General features: G+C 43.5%; 1 protein-coding gene across 6 annotated transcripts in view; it reads left to right on the forward strand.

Annotated features, from left to right (window-relative positions):
* The first annotated feature begins 2,408 nt into the window (after positions 1–2,408).
* LMO1 (LIM domain only 1) overlaps positions 2,409–23,623 on the forward strand; it is a 514,229-nt gene continuing 493,014 nt past the window's right edge. For 3 of the 6 annotated variants that reach the window (XM_069223678.1, XM_069223674.1, XM_069223675.1), the window contains exon 1: positions 2,426–3,001. Coding sequence is in view for 2 of the 6 variants with exons in the window: in XM_069223674.1 (XP_069079775.1) it covers positions 2,980–3,001 (22 nt within the window). In the remaining 4 variants the exon portion in view is untranslated. Of the gene's footprint in view, positions 3,002–3,251; positions 3,267–3,549; positions 3,589–23,623 lie in introns of those variants that run through there. The other 3 variants (XM_069223677.1, XM_069223680.1, XM_069223682.1) reach the window with 3 other exon arrangements.

Here is a 23,623-nt window from a genome sequence, read left to right on the forward strand (position 1 = left end):
CATTTGAAAATAATGAAGTTGCTGATCACTGCCAAAATGGCCATCCTATCAGGGGGACAGAAACACCTCCCCACGCCCAAGTCTTTGTCTCCTGCTCTGAAAGCAGTTTTCACACCTCATTGAGGGCTAAGGACTCACAGGGCTGCAGCTGGAGGCTAATTCAAATTAGCCTCCAGAGCATTAGGCAAGGAAATCATAACTTTCTGAAAGTCCCTGTTCCTTAATACATATTAAAAATCTAACTTTGCCAGTTAATTGGGCTTTTAATAAACAATACAGAGTCCAAGAATGAAATGAGTAGGCATTTCCTAGCTGGAGATGCCATTGGTACATTTAATATTGCATCCCAGTGTTTTCTATGGCACAGCCAGCTTTGCTACAGTTAAATAGCTTTGGGGTGGGGTTCCCTATAAGAACTTGTGGAACATTACATTACTAAATGTCCTTCTTTTAAAAACACATGCACTCTGCCTTATGGGCTGCCTTATGGGCCAACTTAGGGGTGACTTATTTAAATTAAAAGGATCACTTAGACCTGTCAAAAGGATTTACTTTGACAGCCGAAATTGCAGTTTAAAAGCTGCTTCAGGCTACCACAGTAGGCCTGAAGCCATGGTTTACACTGTCCCTGTAGGGGATGGGAAAATGGGTGCAGCAGTCCACCAGTGACATTTAACTTATTGTCCCTGGATACATTCTGTGCCATATACTAGAGATTTTTAAGAAAATTAAATACGTCACTTAGAGGTTAAACTAATTTCGTTGCGCTGAAAAGAGGAGCACAAGCAATTTACTGCAGGTTTGCAGGGGTACATTGCACCAAGTTATGCAGCCAACAGCAACAGATAGGATAAAAATATGGTAGTACAGCATTACAAATATGGCCATTTCCTACAGACCAGCTTGTCTGTCTCACCACAATCGACACAGATAGTCATGATGACCAGGACAAACAAGAGCACTAGTCACCTTAGCATTCACCATAAATATGTTTTTCTACGTGACTCGCATTTACCATATACACAATTGCGTAGCACTAACTCCTTAATGTGAATAATTGTCTATTATGCCTATTAATGCTACAACAATATTCACACAACAACTGTCCACGTTTGAAAAAGCCCCATACTTTACTCCCGCCAATTTGAAACATGCAGACTGAACCACTGCGTAAATAGTGCAATTTGTGAAACTTGAGAAAGAAACGAAATTACCACAATATTGTGTGATTAGCACATGTATTTTAAATTGTCACAATATGATACGATGAAGGTTATTACCGGTTTTACCTGACTGTCACTTGCATCTCCGACTACCCTCTACAAATGACTATTTCTGTACAGGATCAGGGCACCAAGGACCAGTGCTGCTCACCGCATTTGATCGTACTGTTCACTCCATTTGGACAAACTATTGCTCTCCTTGACAGGTCGCCCACCCCTAGCAACACACAAACGCTGTTGACAAGATTCACACACGTGAAGCTCTTTTTTATGCCCAGGCCGAGATTTGTTCCCAGATCGACACCGCCTATGAGAGTCCAATAGATTTAGCGGAGGCCTTCTGGTACCTGAACAAAGTTACTATACTGCTGACATTGTTGTTTAAGCATTCTCAGTCGATCTCGGAACTGTCAAGTTCTTCAGGAAGTGGTATCAAGGAATAGGGCAAACACCGGGATTATTCACAGTCTAGGATGCTCATCAGAATACACCAGACAAGAGATTATAATAGTGTGCATTGCCTATTACTGCGCTGATTGTTTAGCTTGTCATAATTATTGAAACTCTCAAGCATGTTAACAGTTATATGTATTGTGAAATGTTTTCAAAGAAATATAATGTATTTAGCACATTGTGTCCCTTGGTGTTTGAGTTGCTCTGTCCGCATAGCTGTGCGTGTGTGTGCCTGTGTGCGTTTATGTGCACGCGTATCTGTGTGCATACGAGCTTGTGAATGCACGTGTGGCTGTGTATGAGGGTGTGCTTGTACGTGTGTGTGTGGACACGTGTGCAAGCTGGAGACATATAAGGGCGAGCTCACGTGCGTGCATGAATCTGTGCGACATATGCACACATGTGAGCACGGTTGTGTGTGTCTAGCACGCACACATGAGCCCACACACACACGTACAGAGCGCACCGGTTCTACTGTGGTTATGTGTTTTGTCAGAATTAATGAGAAAAGTTCCATTGCCCTAGGGGTAATTAGTGTCCTTGGAGTTAAATAAGCTAATACTTAGACACCTCTGGCACAGGCAATTATGTTTGTGTATTGAATAATTGATTCAAAGTGGGGGGAAGGGTTGCTAATCAGATCTGAGCATAATGAATTGATTTAATTAACAGGGGAATCGGAGGATCCCTGGGAAATGTGTGCATTTATTCAACAGCAGGAGAGCGCAAACCACATAAATTGAGGGAGAAGGGCAGCGAGCGAGCAGATCTTGCTTTCCGGAGTAGACTCGAATATTTTCTTCCGCTGGAACAAATATAATTTTAGATTTAGAGGGACCTGCAGTGAAAAAGCACTTTAGACGCCTGAAAAGAGCTTCAGTCTCATTCGTCAGGGTTATAAGCCAACACATAATACGACATTAACTCACATTTTTGCTCGGAAAATTGAACGGTTTGGGGACAAGAGCAAAGGACACCTTGCCTCCCCCGCCTTTTAAACCACAGCTTTAATTCCTTTTTATGCCAGTCGAAAGCGCCAAAAAGGGAACGAGATTGGGTTTGCATTAGTGAAGCGCTTCACTTCTGAGCGTAATTCTAGCTCGGAGCAATCTAGGTTAAAAGTCGTGCAATCGTGTAATTGTAGCCCGCTCGGTGCCCGGCAGAGGACGGTCGACAGGCAGCAGTCGGTGTGCTGCACAGAGGGCTCGTCGCCTCCCGAGCTGCTGCGTCTACGGAATCCGCTCCTCTGGCTGCCGGGGGAGAAGGAGCGTCACCATCCGGACTGCCCTGTATCCCTGGGACCATGGTTCTGGACAAGGAAGACGGTAGGTGCCTCGCGTTCCTCTATCACACACCACGCGCTGCGAGAGGTGCGCTGGCCGAATCTCCTCTGAACTGTTGGTGCCTCGAAGCAGCGTACACTCCGATAGTGTGTCCTGTCACTGTGTTTGCCCCTGAGAAGCTACAGTCCGGTGGTGTGTGCTGTGTCTGCCTGCCCTCTGAACAGCGTACAGTCCGGTATTATGTGCAGTGTCTGCCCTCTCAGGAAGCACTATCTGGTGGTGCGTGTTGAGTCTGCCCTCTGAACAGGTACAGTCCTGTGGTGTGTGCGGTGTCTGCCCTCTGAGCAGCGTACAATACGGTGGTGTGTGCTTTGTCTCCCTGCCCTCTGAGCAGATAGTGTACCTACCCTCTGAGTCCGGTAGTGTATGCTGTCACTGTGTCTTCCCTCTGAGCAGGCACGGTCCGGTGGTATATGCGGTGTCTGCCCTCTGGGCAGCGTAGAGTCAGGTGATGTGTACTGTGTCTTCCCTCTTAGCACCGTTCAGTGCGGTGGTGTGTGCTGTGTCTGCCTGCCCTCTGAGCAGAGAGTACAGTCCGGTGGTGTGTGGTGTGTCTATCCTCTGAGCAGGTACAGTCCGGTGGTGTGTGCTGTGTATGTTTTCTGAGCAGGTACAGTCCGGTGGCGTGCACTGTGTGCGGCGTCTGCCTAGCAGCAGTGTTTGCTTGTGACTCCGATGTGGAGTCTTTGTTAGTTGTGCAGTTCAGTGAAAGAATGTGCTTCTCCTGCTGGTAAGGAGTTTGTGTTTTCTATACTGCTTGCAGCGAAGCCGTTTTATTTTTAAATCAAGCTTATTTGCTGCCTAAATATCTTCAGTTGTCTGGCGTTTGATTTATGTTTCCCTATTCCTTATTTTATTGCACCGCCACTGTAGGGCATGCCGTGTTTGAAGCTGGTTGAAATGAGTGTGATACCTTCGGGTTGTTCAATGGTGTCTTGAAGATGCTGGTTTGATCTGTTTGTGTCCTCGTGCCTGTGTGTTGTGTTTTTTTCCCTGCTTGCATTCACCCATCTCTGCAAGTACACTTCAGACCCCCAGAAAGGAGGCGATAGCTGCTGGGATAAGCCGAGTGCGGACGGGTGCCTCGGGTTTGTTTTCATAAATCTGACGACCTATCTCTCCTACAAATGAAGGTCACGAGTCAATGAAAAGCAAGTTCAGAGAATTGGTGAACTCGCTAGCTCCTCCGTGATTGAATGTCGGTCTTGGCTGTGAGTGAGGCGAGGAGTCTGAAGGGCTTCGCGATGAAACGAGCCGGCCGGCGGTGTTTACAAGCGCAAGGAGGGCAGCAGGTCCGTCGTTTTACGCGAGCCTGCGGTCTTGGAAAGAGGAGGGCGGGACTCCTAGGTGTCTAAAGCACATTCCTGCCCTACAACCAGATTTACACGTGAGAAGAAATAAGGGGCATTTCACCAACGCCCCCGAGATGAACCGATTGACTCCCATCCATAGAAAAAACATTCCACAGGTTTCTAAAACCTCTACGTCTGCACTGACCATGGACAACTTTCCGCCGGTTTCTCAGACTACTGCTTCAGTTGGGGTTTTCAGATGGTTCTCCTGTCAGGACAACAAACCAAACCAATTAATGTTCGGATTTTGAAGGATGTGTCTTTGAAAGCAATACATTGAAAACAGCTCCCGCGTTGATTTGCTACTGCAAAGGGTGTGCTGTTGGCAAGCTCTCGGAGTCACTGATTACTTTGTGATTAAAATATTGTAATTAAAAAAACATTAAAAGTTTGGTCGGGCACTCTTCGGTATGTTTGGCACAGCTTTGTGGCCCTGACTGAAATACACTGTGTAAAGGGGTGAGAAAGGATAGAAATGATAGGGAAAGGCTCCTTCTCCCCCACAAATCTTCAGAGAGGTTTCAGATTACAGCTGTAAGTGCTTGAAGTCGATACAGGCACTGTAATGAGATCACAGACTGGTGTAGTAGTTGTGTGCATTTGTGACAACTGTAGAGAACAAGTACATCATGTTATTAGGAAGGTATGTATAGACCCATATGTATAGATCCAGGTGTTTATTGGTGTTGCTGAATGGTGGCCACTTCAGAGCTCTGGAACAGGACAAGCGCCTACAGATCGCAACGGTGCGAGTCATTGTCAGCATTACAGTTGGGCCTATAAGTCAAACCCTTATTAGAACACTTGTTGCAACACCAAGACAGTGTTCAGCCAAGTCTGGGCAGCTGCAGATATGCTTTAAAAAGCTACCGCCAGCTGTACCGTATATTAAATGTAAGTCTTGAGTTCTTGTCCATCTACTTTTGAGAAGTGTTGTAAAATACTCTTGCTGCAGTAACAGAGGATCGCACCCTTCGGCATGTTGCATATGAAAACAAATAGCTCCTTCTCTAATGCAGTTAATACAGGAGTCATACATACCGACTGAGAGAATGAAGAGAAAGCATCCCAGTTTAGCACGCCAATCCCACCACACTGCACACAAAGATGCTGAGACTCCAATTGGGCCGGGATGAGTGCTATCTGCCCTGGCCTATGTCCATCACCTAGACAGAGTGTGCCCATCGGTGTGCTTGTGTGAATTGTGGCTCATGGATCGTAGCTTTCATATGGGTGGAATACTTATCTGAGAGTGGCAAACATATTTCTTCCTAACAATATTACCAACCACTGCCTTCTTTTTGCCCATGCAGGTGCAGATGGTTGCATCCAAAATTGTTTAACCTGACATGATAGTATTGTTGTAGCAGTCAATGTAGAAAGACACTGAAAGCAGCACCTACAGCCATACACCTTGGCAGAGTAGTGATCTAAATCGGACGGGACAGATGAACATTGTGCAAAAGGCACCATTCTGAAACCCTAATTCCTCATAGTTTGAGCAACAGGCTTGCTTGCGCTTTCTGGTGACAGGGATTGGTCGACATGTCTGTTTTGTTTTTATCATTTGTTAGCCTCTCTGTGCTTATGTTAGGTACATTCAGCTTTAAATGATCAGTTTGTTTAGACTTGACAGTCCCCCCCTCCAAAACTGCCAATTACACTTCTTGTGAAGATGGAGTGGGTACAAAGACAGGCGATTTTTGGGATGGGGTGGGGTAGACGTAACTGGAGATTTGTACACTTCGTTGAACATGATGGAAACATTGATATACATCTCCAATATTGGGGCAAACAGCAACTACTCGAACTACATATAACTGTCTATTATTTTATTTATTTTGTTTTTTTTCACGATAGAAATGTTACTGCTGGTGAGTGGGAGTGCAACATAAGCAGTTGCATAACCATGTCTAAAGTCCCCAACTTCCCAAAGCCGCTAAAATGTCAAACAGATTTTCAAAATAATCTTAATCTTCTTGTAATGCTGAACACACTAGTATGCACACTCTCACCAGCTCAGTTAATGTTCGTCATTGATTATGTGCAAAGATAACGTTCTTCTGCCTTTTGCAAACTAGTGACTTTGTTTTTTGCAGGAAGTAGGCCTTGCTACTTACCAATGGAAAATTCTAGGTGAAAGGAGAGGCATGTGCTGCTTTCATCTATTTTCATGTGTGAAGAAAATAAGAAGTCTATTCCTGAGGATAAAAGTTGCTCCTCGTGTGCCTGTGTTCTTCCTTCCTTTCTTGCTGATAAGGCAAACCTTAGAAAAAGCAATCGAGATTGATTTGGTCATTCAATGCTGTTGCTTTACTCTGGTGTTTAAAGCCCTCTTTTAATCATAACAAACAGGGTGACATTTTCTTTAAGTCCTGCCAGAGGGTTCCTGGCAGCCCATATCTTTTCAATCTGATTGGCAAGCTAACAGCAGGATGCTTCCTGAGCAGCAGAAGTTAGTGAAGCAGGTGAGCTGAGAGGAAAGGCTCAGATCTGAGGAGAGTTTCCTAATAGGGGTGGAGTGGGATGTTTGGATTCTTTTAAGCATCGCAGGAGCTATCATTAAAAGCACATCCCCAGTAAGAGCATGGCAGTGGTGTCTTAAAGCGAAACTGGCGCCCACCGTAATCAAGAGACTTCTCAGCGCCCCTTAACAGAGAAACTTGCAAACCAAGGGATGAAATGAAAATCGTGTCAGTGGCTCACAAGGTGAATTAAGAAGCATACAAAATAAATAATCATATGATCGAGCATCACATTGCCATGTTTTGTCATTGGTTTGTTTACTCAGTATACTCTCATTTGAAGGTTTTTAAACCCACTACATATATGTGCCCTTTACCTGTATCCCACACACCTACCACGCAAATATTATGAGCCTATGGAAAAGGTCCCAAAAGAAAATGAAAGTTTGAGTTGTCAGGGTGAGAATCCGTGGCTTGTATGTTTTATACAGAGATTGCAGCTGGATATTTAACACGTTAAACGCTGGAAAGTTTTACACACCAATAGAAAGACAGTATTTGATGTTTCTACATAGTCGCTTCAAAACTACAGCAATTGTTTTTTTCAGAAATTTTCATGGGCCAGCATGACATCCTTTTTAATCAAGATATCGATCAGTTGAAGCAGCAAGTTTGAGTTGTCTTTTTACTTTGAATGTTTCGCAACTAATCAAAATACATGACAACCTCCCGAGTATGGCTTAATATTATTATAAATATAAATGTGTAATCCTTGAACTCAAGAAATGAAACAGGTGAAGTTCTCAAATAAAACAAAGGTTTGCACTTCAAAATCACCATGGTGTAAGCTTTATAAAACAGGAGGAGGTGAAAAATCGTGTTGTGTCAAACATAAAGAATACTTTTTTAACAGGAGGTTATGTTTTCATTTCAGTATAGATTAGTTTTACTTGCAATTTGTCAGAGGCAATGTCAAGGAAAAATTGCAGGAACCTACATTTCTGTACATTTCTAGAAAAAAATCGTATGAGAATGGGAAGCGATTATTTGTTTTGGCATTCTGCACATTACCTACCATGAAAATATGTATACGGCTACGACCCTCACATTGCTCCATCAATTAAACGAAAACACCACTCCGTTTTTCTGACGCTCAATAATTAGGGTAAAAAACAGTTTTTATGGTTAATCGGAGTAATACGCTCACATTAGTTCCTCACTTAAACTTCACTTGCAGGATTTACAATGCAAACAATACAATACAAACTGGAATGGTTTGTACCTTTGGAGACAATTGAGGAACGTAGTTTGTTGCCATGTGACAGTAGCACTCACAATTTCACTTCAGTGTATGGAATATTTTGCCAAAATGTTTTGTGATATTTGTACGGAGTAAGACTTCAAAAGAAATACGAAATTAGGTACTAAGGAGAATATCTTTTCACTCTCCATTCCCACACTCCTTCATATTGGCCACATGGTTTAAACAAGCATTTGCAATGCAAACGGTCTCACGTTTGCTTGAGCTCGAGCTATTACCATTGCAAACTCCTAACCAGACTTTTCTTGCCACATAAATTGAAAATTAAACAGTTTCACATAAATAACTGGACATTTCTTGCCATATAAACTGAAAAGTAAAAGTTTCACATGAGCGAGCTGACTGCTGTCAAGGGTGCAAAGCAGACACCCAAACGGAAATAACAGTTCACTAGTAGTGAAACCTATCAGCAAAAGTGCAATTATCTACGTAACCAGTAAAAGTGCAATTAACTATGTAACAGGGTTGATGTCCTGCAAAGCGCTCAACTTCTGCTAAATGAGATCGCGCTGCGAAAAAAGAGAAAAAGTAGTCCACAATCCGGCCGGAAAACAGCGAGCCTCGTATGTTTTCAGTACTTGGTCGCTGCGTTCGAGGAGGGCTAACCACCGGACAAGGCATGCTTTCCACTAATGAAAGCAAGCAGATTTTAAAAGGCAAGTCCACTAACTAATGAAAGACAATGACGTGACATGGGTGTGGTTTGAAGCCCAAAGAGAGATAACAACACGGAATGGAGCGCTTTGCGCTCACCCCTAAAAAGGCCACCATTTCAGCCAACCAATTGCCATTTTCTCCAGTCACATGTTTTATTCAGTTTTTACAATAGAGATGTTTGCTGTTCTGATTTGGTAAAACCCCAAAACATATCAAGACTATGCCCTTCTGACAATTAGGCATCTCTGTGACTCTAGAAATTGGACATGCCAACTGATCTTTTATCCACATAAAGCCCCAACATTGCATTATATTTCATCAGTACATTCTTTGTACTCCGGGTACCTACAATTCTTTTGAAACACAACTACTAGCAAATATAGTGCATCTGGACAACTGATCAGTCAGTCTAATACACATGATATCTTGCATGCCTGTATTAAGACAGACCACAGACCTACAAGTGAAGGCACGTGAAATGTGATTAAATTAAACATCTTCTCTTTGTTTTTAAGGTTGGTGGAAGCCACCTTGAAAAGCATTACCTGAGAAAGAAGAAAGCCTAAACCCGAGCCTTCTTATTGTAAACATGACACAGAAAAACAAACTGTTATCCTGTGTTACTCCCTGAATAATAGTGAACTCTACACTTAAAAGTCAACATCACACAATTGTTGTGAGAAACAGTACTTATGTGACAGAGAGGCGAACATTTTGATATGAACTGTCTCCAAGCTCCCATGCTACTCACTTTACTCTCCTTACAGTGGTAATTCAGTTTCAATAAAAGTAAATTTGGCCTCACATTTGGTAGCTTGGACTGAGCAAAAGACAGTGCTCTGAGAAATGCATGTGAGTGAAATGAGCAACAAAAAGCAACAATACAGAGACAATATTAAAACAAGTATTGGCAAAGACAGTAGGTCTCACCTTTATGACTAATGACTTTGCCAAAAACTTTTTGCCCGATCCGTGTTGAGTCTGTAACTAAGTATGTTATGTGGATTTGTTGAGCACAGCTAGTCACCTGTGATGCAGGAACTGAGTAGGGCAGGCTTGACAGAGGAGGAGATCATGCCTGTTTCTTCTAGAAGAGCCATGTCTTGAGGTTCCTTCAGAAGTCCATGAAGGATGGGGAGGTTCTGAGGTCTTGCAGGAGGTTATTCTAGGTCTTGGCTGTGAGGAATGAGAAGGAGCTTCCTCCACTTCTGGCCTTCTTGATGCAAGGTAGGTGTGATCCTGCCTGGGATACAAATCAAAGGTGTCTCATGAGTTAGTAGAAGTTAAGGTGGTAGTTAAAGTACACTGGGCCAGTGTTGTAGAACAATAGAAAATAAAAGGTGTAAAAGCTTTTTTTTAAAGTGAGCTGGGAGAACAAAAGCAATGTGGGGTAGAAGCAACACAGGGGAAGATGGAAGAACTGTAAAAGCAACTTAGGGGAGGATTGGAGGTATGCAAAAGCAACACAGGTGAGTGCAGGAGAAACATGGAAGTAATACAAGGGTTGGTGGAAATCAACACAAAGGGCACTGGTGGGGAAGGAGCAACAGACAGCAGGAGGGCTTGTGTATGGGGAAGCAACATGAAGGGCACAGGAGGCAATGGGGAGAAGCCATGAGAGCATAACACATAGCAGCATACAATAGGAAGGGGGTGGGGAGAAGCAATAGGGTGACAGAGAGTAATACAAATGCTTGAAGAGAGAAGGACACAAGGGGGACAGTTCAAAAACCCCTGAACTTTAATCCCTTAGTTGCTGGGCTTGCCCCCCCCGTGCTGAGCTCTTTTTTGTCTAATTGTACTAGTTTGCGCTTAGGCCTTCATAACTTCTTGTCCACATAAGCTATCCACACCAAATTTGCCTCCTTTTTTTACAACATCCTAGGGATTCTAAAGGTACCTAGAGTTTGTGGGTTCCCCTGAAGGAGACCAAGAAATTAGCCAACATTCAGTTTCTTTTTTTCAGAAAAATGGGAAAAAAGGGCTGCAGAAAAAACCTTATGTTTTTTCCCCCCTGAAAATGGCATCAACAAAGGGGTTGTGGTGCTAAAATCACCATCTTCCCATCTTTCAGGATCAGGCACACTTGAGTCAGAAAACCAAATTTTTTAACACAATTTTGGCATTTTACTGGGACATACCCCATTTTTACTATTTTTTGTGCTTTCAGCCCCTTCCAGTTAGTGACAGAAATGGGTGTAAAACCAATGTTGGATCCCAGACAGCCCAGACAGCTAAACATTTCTGAAAAGTAGACAAAAGTTTGAATTCAGCAAGGGGTCATTTGTGTAGGTCCCTAAAGGTTTTCATACAGAAAGTAACTTAAAATATATTGAAATTAAGGTAAAAAAAAGTGCAATTTCCGGCCTCATTTTCTTCTATTACTTTTTCCAGTTATGGCAGATTTCTTAACGCAATGTACTGTTACATCTGCTTGACTCTTCTGATTGTGATGATATATAGGGCTTTTAGGTGCATCAAGAACCCTAGGTACCCAGAGCCAATAAATGAGCTGCACCTTGCAATGGGTTTTCATTGTATACCGGGTATACAGTAATTCATTTGGTGAAATATAAAGAGTGAAAAATATGTATCAAGGAAACCTTTGTATTTCAAAAATTGGCACAAGATAAGATGTTGACAAGCAGTGGTTATTTGCACATCTCTGAATTCCAGGATCCCAATACTAGCGTGTGAATTACAAGGCATTTCTCAAATAGACTTCTTTTTTACACACTGTCTTACATTTGGAAAGAAGAAACGTAGAGAACGACAAGGGGCAATAACACTTGTTCCCCTATTCTGTGTTCCCCCAAGCCTCCCTCTAAAAATGGTACCTCACTTGTGTGGGTAGGCCTAGTGCCCCCAACAGGAAACACCTCAAAACGCAACATGGACACTTCAAATTTTTACATTGAAAAGGGACGTGTTTTTTGGAAACTACCTAGCTGTGGATTTTGGTCTCTACCTCAGCCGGTACCTATTAAAAGCCTGCCAAACCTGTGCATTTTTGTAAACTACACACCTAGGGGAACCCAGGATGGGGTAACCTATGGGGCTCTTGCCTGGTTCTGTTACCCAGAATCCTTTGCAAACCTCTCAATTTGGCAAAAAAACACTTTTTCCTCACATTTCGGTGATGTAAAGTTCTGGAATCTGAGAGGAGCCGGAACTTTCCTTCCACTCAGCATTCCCTCAAATCTCCCAATAAAAAGGATACCTCACTTGTGTTGGTAGGCCTAGTGCCCGGGTCAGGAATGGATCACTCAATGGTCAATGTTAGTCCTTACATGAGGGTGATCCAATCCTGACGCAGGCACTAGGTACAGGCATTTAAGGACAGGTTGGGAAATACTGGGTGATAGGAATTTTGTGGATACCAGCATATTTCAGTAGTTTGTGTGACAGAAATGCAAGAAAAAATAGAGTTGTTAATCAACATTTCACCTTTGCAGGGTATTCTGGGTTCAAAAACTTTGGGGAATCCACACAAGTCACACCTCTGTGAACTCCTCTGGGTGTCTAGTTTCCAGAAATGTCTGGGTTTGGTAGGTTTCTGTATAAGGCCACCGAGCCCGGGACCAAAAACCCAGGTGCTTGCGTTATAAAACCGGGTTGTTTTGTGATGAATAAGTTTGATGTCTCCACAATACGATTTGGGCGGTGGAATTTGGGGCTGAACTAAATTGGGGAGCTCCCAAGAGAGCACTCTCTCTCTGTGCTTGCCGCCACATGTGTGTACGTATGTATTTCATATTTATCATTCCGGCCAAGGCATAGAAGCACTATTAACAGGAGTGAGAGGGCCACAAGGACAAGGCAGAAAGAAGAGGTGTGTCCATAACTACTGTGGAAAGAGCCAAGTTTTTAGCTTCTTTCTGAAAGCTAAGAGATCATGGGCCAGATGTACGAAAAAAGCAATTTGCGACTTGCAAATTGCGAGTCCCTGCGACTCGCAATTTGCAACTCGCAAATTGCTATGCAGTACGGTGTCTCAGACACCGACTGCAACTCGCAATGGGGTCGCAATGACCCACCTCATGAATATTCATGAGGTGGGTCGCAAATTGCGGCCCCATTGCGAGTATAGGCACTTGCTAACATGGAGGCCTGCTGACGTCTGAAGAACCAGAACCTTATGGGCCTGGCGGCGCAGGGTACGCCTGAAATCTCCTTGGATTCACCTGCCTCAACTAAGAGAGACACGGGACACTCTGTCAGGCGTAAAAGATCAGATTTTATTAGCTGCAGCTAGTACAGTTGTCCAAGAAGTACACAAGGTATGTTCTCAGGAGACTGCCACTTTACTTTGTGGCGCACAATCTTATATACCGTATAAAAACATTTATTAACTACATACACTCCCAGAACACATAGAAAGGAGCCAGTAAGAATAACGTAAAGATAGAACAGAGCCAATAGAAATGTCGGAAAACAAGACAGAACAAAGTATCAAGTGACTTAAGGTTGCCTCCCCTCCAGCTGTGTTTGTCACCCCTCCCTTGAACTAATTCATTAACCGATCCACAACGAAGTTGCATGTGGTGCGATAAGTTTGTGTGCGTTTGGAGGACAGTTGTGAAATGAGAGAATACTAGCAAAGGACAGCGAAGGCCAGACGATAAGATAAGATCGGCGGAGAATAGTGTGAGCCTACAGATAGTTGAAACAAGGATTAGAAAACCAGACAGGGATTAGTGTACTCGGTCAGACCTTAATACCAGCCTTGTAAAGATAGAGGCAGAAGGCTGTTTTGAACACCATGTTGCAGAATAAGCAGAAAAGGCAGAATGGACTTCGTTCGCTGTGCTGCCTGAGTGAAGGCAACATAAAATGGCGGCGGGCCACAAAATGGCGGGTCGATACGATCGTATTAAAAATCGAATTTCCTCAGACCCTCCTTTTGCCAGAACTCAGGCAAGATACACAAACTCATGTTAATCTGAGTCGATGTCTATGGCCATGAGGTCATCAAGCTGTTGCTGTACCATCATTTTGATATTCTCTGCTCTTTGTGACTTGGGTTTGGGAATACATGCAGTAGCACATAGGTTGCAGATGGCAGGACCGCAGTGCATACAAAGACAACAAGAGAATATAAAAGCTAAAATTACTCCAAAGAATGTCAATACCTTCCAACCCCATTTGGACAGTAATCCCCAAAACCACTCTGAAAAGGACCAATCTCCTTCGTCCTGATGAATCGACTCGGAGATTATGTGTAACTTAGAGATAGCTTGGTATACTGTCGGAGCGTCATTAGGTATGAAAATACAGCAACTTGATCCGATCAATTTGCATACTCCACCACGGTCCGCAAGAACAAAGTCTAAGGCAACACGGTTCTGCAAGGTCATAAGACGATCAGCCTGTAGTTCAGCTGTAATGTTACTTAAAGCTCCTACAGTGATGTCTATGGTGGTTTCTACGACACGAACCAATTGCCTTATATTTCTGCTGTTGGCCATTGGACCCCAGAAGGGAAGAAATCCTTTGAGGAAATCTCCTCCCTCTTGTCCTGCTGTGTCTTTCGAATCCACAATCCCTCTGCCATATCTATTTTTATGATGGTTCGCAGGAGCGGTGTATGTAGGGGGAAGAAGAAAGGCTATATAACAAGTACCAGAGAAATCAGCTGGCAACCATGTATAAGCCCTATCGTAGCAAACGAAGTATGTACCTTGAGATGGTACTAACGGCAGTGAATTCAGGGCTGAATAAACATATGTATGGGAACATAAACTTTCTCTTTGTCCGGTGTTTGGAGTTCTACCATTTATTTGCAGACAGAAATTTCCTTGTTGGGGTATGACCCGTATCGGAGGAGATTTTCCTTGCTCAATCTTATCATTGAGGCTGGAAATGTAATTAGTTATGTTCCAATTGGTATATGCTTTTCTTTCATCTATGGAAGCTTCACTTTTTTCCATGATTTTAGCCATAGCTACCATTCCCTTTATCAATAAACTATGACTGAAATCTGAACCAACACTATGTGAACTGACAGGTTGTTTAATTTTACTTTGATATGCATTATTGAAAATGACAAAATAAGCCCAAGCGGAACCTTCATAGGAGAATGGAAGAACTAAATATGGCATTCCTTTTTCTACCGTATGTGGTATGAGTCCACACACCCAACAGTCAGTTGTATTGATCACTAACTGATGTTGATGTAACAACTGGACGAAGGAATTGTTAAAGTATTCAGTTCTTCTGATGAGTTCATGCTGGGGAAGAGTGTGAAATAGGTGCGGAGAGATAGTAGAAGAAGATGTAGAGGTAGGAGAAGAGACAACTTTTTGCTGCAGAGTAATAATGATCCAGTTTACAGATGCCAAAAGAATACACGACAATATAATGACGCATAGAGCAATACTACAACGACTATATATTTCTTTACAATTATTCTTTACATTTTTACTTTCTCTTTTATCTAATGTAGCCTCCATCTTTCTAAGTGGATGCTCACGGCAATCTTCCTCAATCACTGTAGTCACGATTATCTACCGTCCTATGACACTGTGAGGTCCTGCAGGCCTATTGCCACTTACTCAGGTCGTAACTAAGACTCCTACCGTGACCCTGCAACCGGGATAGAGTACTACATAGGAGAGAAATTTACAAGTTCTTTGGTCTTGGTCTCAAATTATAGCGTTCCTGTCCAGAGGCAGTCTGGTTTTGAAACAATGTTCCTGGATTTGTCGTGTTCAAGCGACGATGCAATGGTATTGCTTCTTGAAGGATGTCGTCGTCCTCTTTCTCAGAAAGTGTTCCAATTAGACGCGCATCACTGAATGGTACAAATTGCGGAACTTTCTCACTTTCAGAGTCACTGATGCCTCTACGGACCCACTGATCGAAAGGCAAGGGCAAAGGCACTTTCTTGCAGTGCACGGCATGCACCCAGTTTTTCTTTCCTTCGACTTTAACTGCTGTTCTTGTGGTCAAAAGAACCAGGCGTGGCTCTCTCCATCTGGGCTCCAAATTTCTCTGTCGTTGGAAATTTTTCGTGCAGACCCAGTCACCTGGTCGGATGGAATGACCTGGGTCTGTGGAAGCCTCTGGTAGAGCACTCTGAACCTGTTGATGAAGAACACGCAATTTAGTTGTAAGGTCATGCAAGTAGTCAATCAACATCGGGTATGGCAAGTCTGAGTATTTCTTAGGGCGAGGAACTCCCCATACATTAGCTGGGCGACCAAATATCACTTCGTAAGGGCTAAGCCCCAAACGAGAGTGTACTGCTGTTCTGGTGGACAGAAGAGCCAATGGTAAAGCATCAGGCCAATTAAGTCCTGTGCTAGCTTGCACCTTAGCAATTTTAAGCTTCAAGGTTCCATTGTAGCATTCTACTAAGCCAGCCGACTGTGGGTGATTCGCCGCGTGGAACTTCTGTTTTATGCCAAGACCTGCACAAACTTTTTGCATGACTTGACCCACAAATTCGCTCCCATTGTCACTCCAGACAATGCGCGGCAAACCAAACCTAGGGAAGAATTCTTTCAAAAGTATTTTGGCAGTTGATAAAGCAGTATTGTCCTTCAGAGGGTAGGCTTCTACCCATCTAGAAAAAGCACATACTACCACCAGAACATATTTGAGGTTGTTGCATCGTTCCATGTGAATATAATCGATCTGCAACACCTCAAATGGATATGTTGGAGGAGCAAAATGACCTGCTGGAGTTGGGGTTCCCTTTCCCGGATTGTACATCAAGCAAACAATACAATGTTTTACTACATTATTTGCACACTTTGGGATCCCCTCATTTTGCCACACTGGAGCCAGAAGTTTACATATTCCTTTTGCACTTAGGTGAGCTGGACCATGTGCCATAGTAACTACAGGTAGTACATAAGCATCTGGTAACAGCCAACGTTGATGTTCTGATAATTCAACCCAACATCCCATCTCATCTAACATTCCTGTACTTTCCTTCCACTTTCTCAACTCATTCTCCGTAGCCTCTCCTTGAATTGATTTCACACTCTCTACTGTATCTTCACACATTCCCTTTTCTCTTACGCAGTTTGCGGGACCTGCAACATACATTCGACTTGTGTTGTCTCTGGCTGTCTTTTTCGCTACCTCATCTGCAAATGCATTTCCTCGACCAACATCGTCCACAATCTTTTTGTGTGCACTACACTTCACAATCGCTATCTGAGTAGGCATTGTAAGTGACTCAAGAAGTTCAGTCACTAATTGACCATGTTGTATCTTAGTACCATGGGAAGTAAAGAATCCTCTTTCCTTCCATAAACGCCCAAAGTTAAACGCTACACCAAAAGCGTATTGGCTATCAGTGTACACGTTTACTCTTTTTCCTTTGGATAACACACACGCTCTAGTTAAGGCTATCAATTCAGCTGCCTGAGTTGAATTATGTCTAATGCGTGCTGTCTCCACAATCGTATGCAAAGTAGTAATAGCGTAGGCTGAAACTGTATCTCCATTCGGGAGCTTGAAACAAGAACCATCTACCCATAGTGTTCCATCTGGATTCACTAATGGCGTGTCTTTTAGGTCAATTCTACCCTTAGTCTCTTCTTCAGTACGGAGAAAACAATCATGCTGTTCAGAGACATCTCTCTCTTCTGGAAGAGGCAACAAAGTAGCTGGATTCAGGGTATTACATCGTTTGATGTGTATGTGACTAGCCAAAAGCGTCAGCTCATATCCGGACAACCGAGCACTCGTAAGATGCTGCGTTTTTGTCCTATTTAGTAAAATATCCACTGCATGTGGCACCATAACAATGAGAGTATTATCTAGCACTACTCCAGCAGACTGTCAAATAGAAATTGCTGCTGCCGCTGTCGCCTTAAGACAACTAGGCAATGCTTTAGCTACTGGATCTAACGTAGCTGAGAAATATGCGCATGGTCGCTGTTGATCTCCAAAACGCTGCGTTAAGACTGACAATGCACAACCCTCTCTTTCGTGGACATAGAGCGTAAAGGGCTTACTGTAATCAGGAGTACCCAATACAGGAGCAGAACACAAAGCAATACGCAAATCAGTAAAACTCTTCTGACATTCGTCAGTCCACGGAAGAGGCTGAGGCGTATCTTTTAAAGTTAGCGCCAACAGCGGTTTAGCCAATAAAGAGAAACTCGGAATCCACTGTCTACAATAAGAAGTAATGCCCAAAAAGGCACGTACCTCTCTTTGTGTGGATGGGACTGACATTTGTGCAATTGCCTGAATTCGTTCGGGGGTCAATCGTCGTCCCTCCTTTGACAAGAGATGACCCAAATAAGTCACCTCGCGACAGACATATTGTAATTTAGAAGGAGAAACCTTGTGATTCAGATCAAACAAATGACGCAACAGTGCAACGGTCACGTTTTTGCAAATCTCCTCTGAATCAGCGGCAACTAATAAGTCATCCATGTACTGAATGAGAGCGGCACCGGACGGTAAGGAAAAGGCATCAAGATGACATTTTAGAGCTTGACTGTAAACAGAGGGACTTTCACAATAACCTTGAGGTGCGCGTTTAAACCGGAAGCTTCGGCCTCCGAGGGAAAAACCAAAAATATCTCTACTCTCTTCGGCGATGGGAATACTAAAGAAAGCATTCTTTAAATCGATAACTGAAAACCAAGTCGCTGTAGAAGGTATCATCGTCAACAGAGCAGTGATATCTGGGACTACAGGAAACTGCGGTACGACAATCTTGTTTACCTCCCGAAGATCAATTACAAAACGATAAACAGGAGGCTGAGAAGGATCAGTGCGTTTAAGAACCGGAAGAACAGGACTGTTACATGTATTTCCTCTCGTTTCCTCAACCACACCCTTCTGAATCAAATCATGGACAATTTCCAGAAGTGCTTTCTCACCTTCAGTAGAGATTCTGTATTGCGGAATACGTGGCATTTCAGCATTGGGCTTAAGAGTAACAACATAAGGTGGGATCTCAAGACAACCAACGTCATTCGGACCCGTAGCCCAAAGCGTTTCGGGAAGAGAAAGCAATTCAGGTGGGAATTGATCTTTTGATAAGTACATTGGACTAGTCATTTTCTGTCCTAGAGTGAGGTATACACCAGAAGGTGAACAATATATCGTAGCATGCATTCTTTTTAATAGATCTAAACCCAACAGATTTTCACCACAACCATTCGTCAGAAGAAGCGGAGCTTCTAAATCATAAGGGCCTATTGAAACAGGCAAAGGGCAAGAAACTGGATTGCGAACAGGGGCGCCAGAAAATCCTACAGATACATTCGTTAAGCCAGACAAAGGTGCGCCAGGGAGTTTAGAATGAATGATAGAGCTTCTCATGGCACCAGTATCTAAAAGAAATGGCTCTGAAACACCCATTGTAGTGACATTAACATAAGGTCCATTCTGATCCACTGGAATTGACGTAACCCCCTTACTTTGTCCATGGCTGTCCTATTCAAAATGAAGACTTTCATTCCCTCCTTCAATATACTGATCCTCACTGTAATACTGTATAGATCTAACATTTTGCTGGTCAAAGTAATTTCCGGAATTTGGAGGAACAAAAGAACGCTGCTCTTGGGTTAACACACCTCGACCTCTACCTCTATTTGCTGACTGAGGACCACCACGACCTCGTGAAGCAGATGTTGCTCCATTACGCTGCAACAATGCCGGACAACTGTTCTTAAAATGACCTTCCTCCCTACAATAAGCACATTGATTGGGACCTAGCAAAGGTCTTGGAATGAATGGTTCAGGCTTTTGATACAACCTCTGAAACTGCGGAGGCTGTTGAAACTGAGGCTGAACATAACGAGGAGGATAAGCCTGTTGCAAGAGAACTTTAGTTTTTAATTGTTTCGTCTTTTTCTCTTGTTTTTCCCTTTCTTCTTTGTCTCTATTTTCATAATATTGTGCAGTAGCCAATATCTGGGCGGAAGAAGAAACTGCCCATGAACTCTCGGAGTCTTTTAGCTTGTGTGATAGTTCAGGAAGCAAGTTATATACGAACTTATCCACAAATAATCGCTGTCCCCCTTCTGTAGCCATATCTTGACCACTGTGATCAATGAATGTCTCCTCGAATCGGGTAAAGAAATCGGAAACACTTTCATCTTTCTTTTGTTTACATGCTGCTAGCTTATCCCAATTAACTCTCAAAGCAGGCATCATTGTTTTCATTAATGTAATAATCCTACCAGGGAGTTCTGAGATCAAAGCGTCGGGCTTTGCACCACCTACTTGACCTCTATCTGCGGCAATAATAGCGTTCCAATCGCCGCCTAATTCTTGAGCGTGATCCTCTCTACGAATTTTAGCCCATATTGTCTGTGGAACTACATTTCCCATCAACATGTCAATATCTGCTAGATTCATAGTACATGCATCAACTGTTTGCGACAACTCTTTATAGTAACCAGCAGGATTTTTGCGTGGATCTGGTAGTGACTGTTTAAGTGCTAAAACTTCAGACCTTTTCCAGGGGACATGTATCCATATGCGCTGAAAATGCGCAGGAATAGCTGGATTAGCACCTGCTGCTGCAACTTCTTCCTTCCATATTGGAGAAACCTCTCTCATGGGATAGTTTTTCAGTGCTGTCCTAACTGAAGGATCAGAATCAGGAAAAGTCTGTGAGAACAATAGGGATCTGAAAGAAATAAGTGTTCTGACAGCGTTTTCAACCTTAGGACCCACAATAAGTCCTTTGTCAAAGTCAGCCTGAACATCTAACAGATCCTGTGGGACCGAACCCAAATTCATATCCTCCCATTCTTTAGCGAAAGTATCGCACATAACTTTAAAAACATATCTCTGCGTAGGTGCATTCCATTGCAGAAAGGTGGACATAATATCAGACGTACTATATTGGGGACCCTTCTTGATCCATCTACAAGCAAGTGAGTCCAATTTTTCTCGCTCTTCGGAGTCTGGGAATTGACTACGAGACTGTCTTCGAGAAAAAGCTGGAGACACGTTTAAAGCTTCAAAGAAAGGTGATAAGAGACCAGAGACAGTATCTGCAAATCGCTTACGCATAGATGGAGAATTTGACATAAGGATAGGGGACAAGGTATTAGGTGAATTAACTAAAGGAGCATTAGGAATTGCCAAAGGAGCAGAAGGCAAAGGAGTTAAAGGCAAAGCTGGCATAGGCAATACTTGAGGAGGCAAATGTGGAAAAGCTGGAGCAGGCGGAAGCACAACTGGCGGCTGAACAGGCTGTAACATCGGGGGTGCATTAGCACCTTGTACATAGGGCGGAGGCAATTTCAATAAGTGGGACATTAAGGAATCTTCCTCAAAATCTTTTCTCTTATCAAGGGAAGAGATAGGCAACGTCGGATAGCATTTATCTATTGCCATTCGATGCTGTCTGTCTGAAATTTCCATTGCATTATCTATTTCATCATCTTTGAATTGCTGAGCAGCCTGTATAATCGTCATTCCCCGTGTTTTCCTATCTCGTTTCGCTTGTTTAATTTCTCTCTGTTTGGCTTCCTTACGCCAAAGGCGAAAAGAGTCAAACATTGCCGGCCGGGCTTTTCTTTTAAATAACGTTGCTTCTAAATTATCTAGCACATCAGTTTCGAAACTACCATTTTCTGGCCATTTTAAAACACCATCTTTCTTTGTATATCGGGTCCATGTCTTATTAAAGGCAATAGGACCAACACCATGTTTAGAATAGAGCTCATATGTGGGAGTTCCAACCGAAGGAATCGGACAGGAGTCCTCAAGCTGGGAGTCCCTATTACAACCAAAGCAACAAAGTTTTCCAAACTTAGTCAGACCAGACATCTCACGATTTTTACTGGCTGTTCACAAACATCAAGGGGGTAAAACTTTCAGTTTACACAGCACAAATGCACTTACCCCTCGGCTTTGGCCACTGCAATGGCCAAATCTAAGGACCTAAGGACAAAACAAAGACCAAAATTTGTGGGCGCGACCCACCAAATACTTAACTAAGGATGTCTTCTTACACCAACAGAGGCCCGTCTATCGTCTCGCTTTACCATACATCATTAAAGAAAGGGCCAAGGCAGGGCGGCAGTCAGGGCAGCAGTCGTCAGTAGCCGTCAGGAAGGAGTAACCGCGCTGAAAAAGACCTTCGGACCACTTCGACATACAGGGGTCGCTTGACGTGGCTCGCGATTCCTCCAGAATTTTCTTGCGGGGTTCCTCACGACCTTCAGGCAGAACCGGTACCGCTGAAGCCGCCCCACGTTGGGCGCCAGTTGAAGAACCAGAACCTTATGGGCCTGGCGGCGCAGGGTACGCCTGAAATCTCCTTGGATTCACCTGCCTCAACTAACAGAGACACGGGACACTCTGTCAGGCGTAAAAGATCAGATTTTATTAGCTGCAGCTAGTACAGTTGTCCAAGAAGTACACAAGGTATGTTCTCAGGAGACTGCCACTTTACTTTGTGGCGCACAATCTTATATACCGTATAAAAACATTTATTAACTACATACACTCCCAGAACACATAGAAAGGAGCCAGTAAGAATAACGTAAAGATAGAACAGAGCCAATAGAAATGTCGGAAAACAAGACAGAACAAAGTATCAAGTGACTTAAGGTTGCCTCCCCTCCAGCTGTGTTTGTCACCCCTCCCTTGAACTAATTCATTAACCGATCCACAACGAAGTTGCATGTGGTGCGATAAGTTTGTGTGCGTTTGGAGGACAGTTGTGAAATGAGAGAATACTAGCAAAGGACAGCGAAGGCCAGACGATAAGATAAGATCGGCGGAGAATAGTGTGAGCCTACAGATAGTTGAAACAAGGATTAGAAAACCAGACAGGGATTAGTGTACTCGGTCAGACCTTAATACCAGCCTTGTAAAGATAGAGGCAGAAGGCTGTTTTGAACACCATGTTGCAGAATAAGCAGAAAAGGCAGAATGGACTTCGTTCGCTGTGCTGCCTGAGTGAAGGCAACATAAAATGGCGGCGGGCCACAAAATGGCGGGTCGATACGATCGTATTAAAAATCGAATTTCCTCACGTCAGCAGGCCTCCATGTTAGCGACCTGCTTGTCAATAAAGCAGGTTTTTTTTTTTTAAAGTGTAGCCCGTTTTTCCTAAGGGAAAACGAGCTGCACTTTAAAAAAATCCGAAACCTTTAGTTTCGGTTTTTCAGGGCAGGGAGTGGTCCGTTGGACCACTCCCTGCCCTGAAAAATTAATATCTGGTCCAGTCACAAAGGGGAAGGGGTCCCATGGGGACCCCTTCCCGTTTGCGACTGGGTTACCATCCACTTCAAGTGGATGGTAACTGCGAGTCCATTTGCGGCCGCTTTCGCGGCCGCAAATGGAATTGCATACCAGTGCGAGTCGCTAATAGGAAGGGAACACCCCTTCCTATTAGCGAGTCTGAAATGCATTTTGCGAGTCGGATCCGACTCGCAAAATGCATTTCTGCATAGCAAACCCACGTTTGCGAGTCGCAAACGGCGATTTTCGCCGTTTGCGAGTCGCAAACGGGTTGCTACATCTGGCCCCATGTTCTTTCCTCAAAGTAGGAGGGAGCATGTTCCAGTATTTAGCTTCAGCCACCATTAATGCCTTATCGCCCCATCTGTCCGTGGTACATAGGCCAAATTGGAGTTAGCAGATCTAAGCTGGCGGCTGGGAATATACCAGTGAATCCCTGAGTTCAAATGTTCCGGGCTGCTGGTAAATAGAGCTTTATGTGTTAAACACATTGTCTTAAAGACCATATGTTTCTTCACAGGTAACCAGTGTAGTTGCCTAAAAGTAGGACTGGCCGAAGTGACAAAAGGGAGATTGAGTGTTAAACGAGCCGAAGTATTCTGGATCAGTTGAAGTTTGCTGAGTG

The sequence above is a fragment of the Pleurodeles waltl genome, chromosome 3_1, assembly GCF_031143425.1.
Source record: "Pleurodeles waltl isolate 20211129_DDA chromosome 3_1, aPleWal1.hap1.20221129, whole genome shotgun sequence".
Classification (NCBI taxonomy): Eukaryota; Metazoa; Chordata; class Amphibia; order Caudata; family Salamandridae; genus Pleurodeles; species Pleurodeles waltl.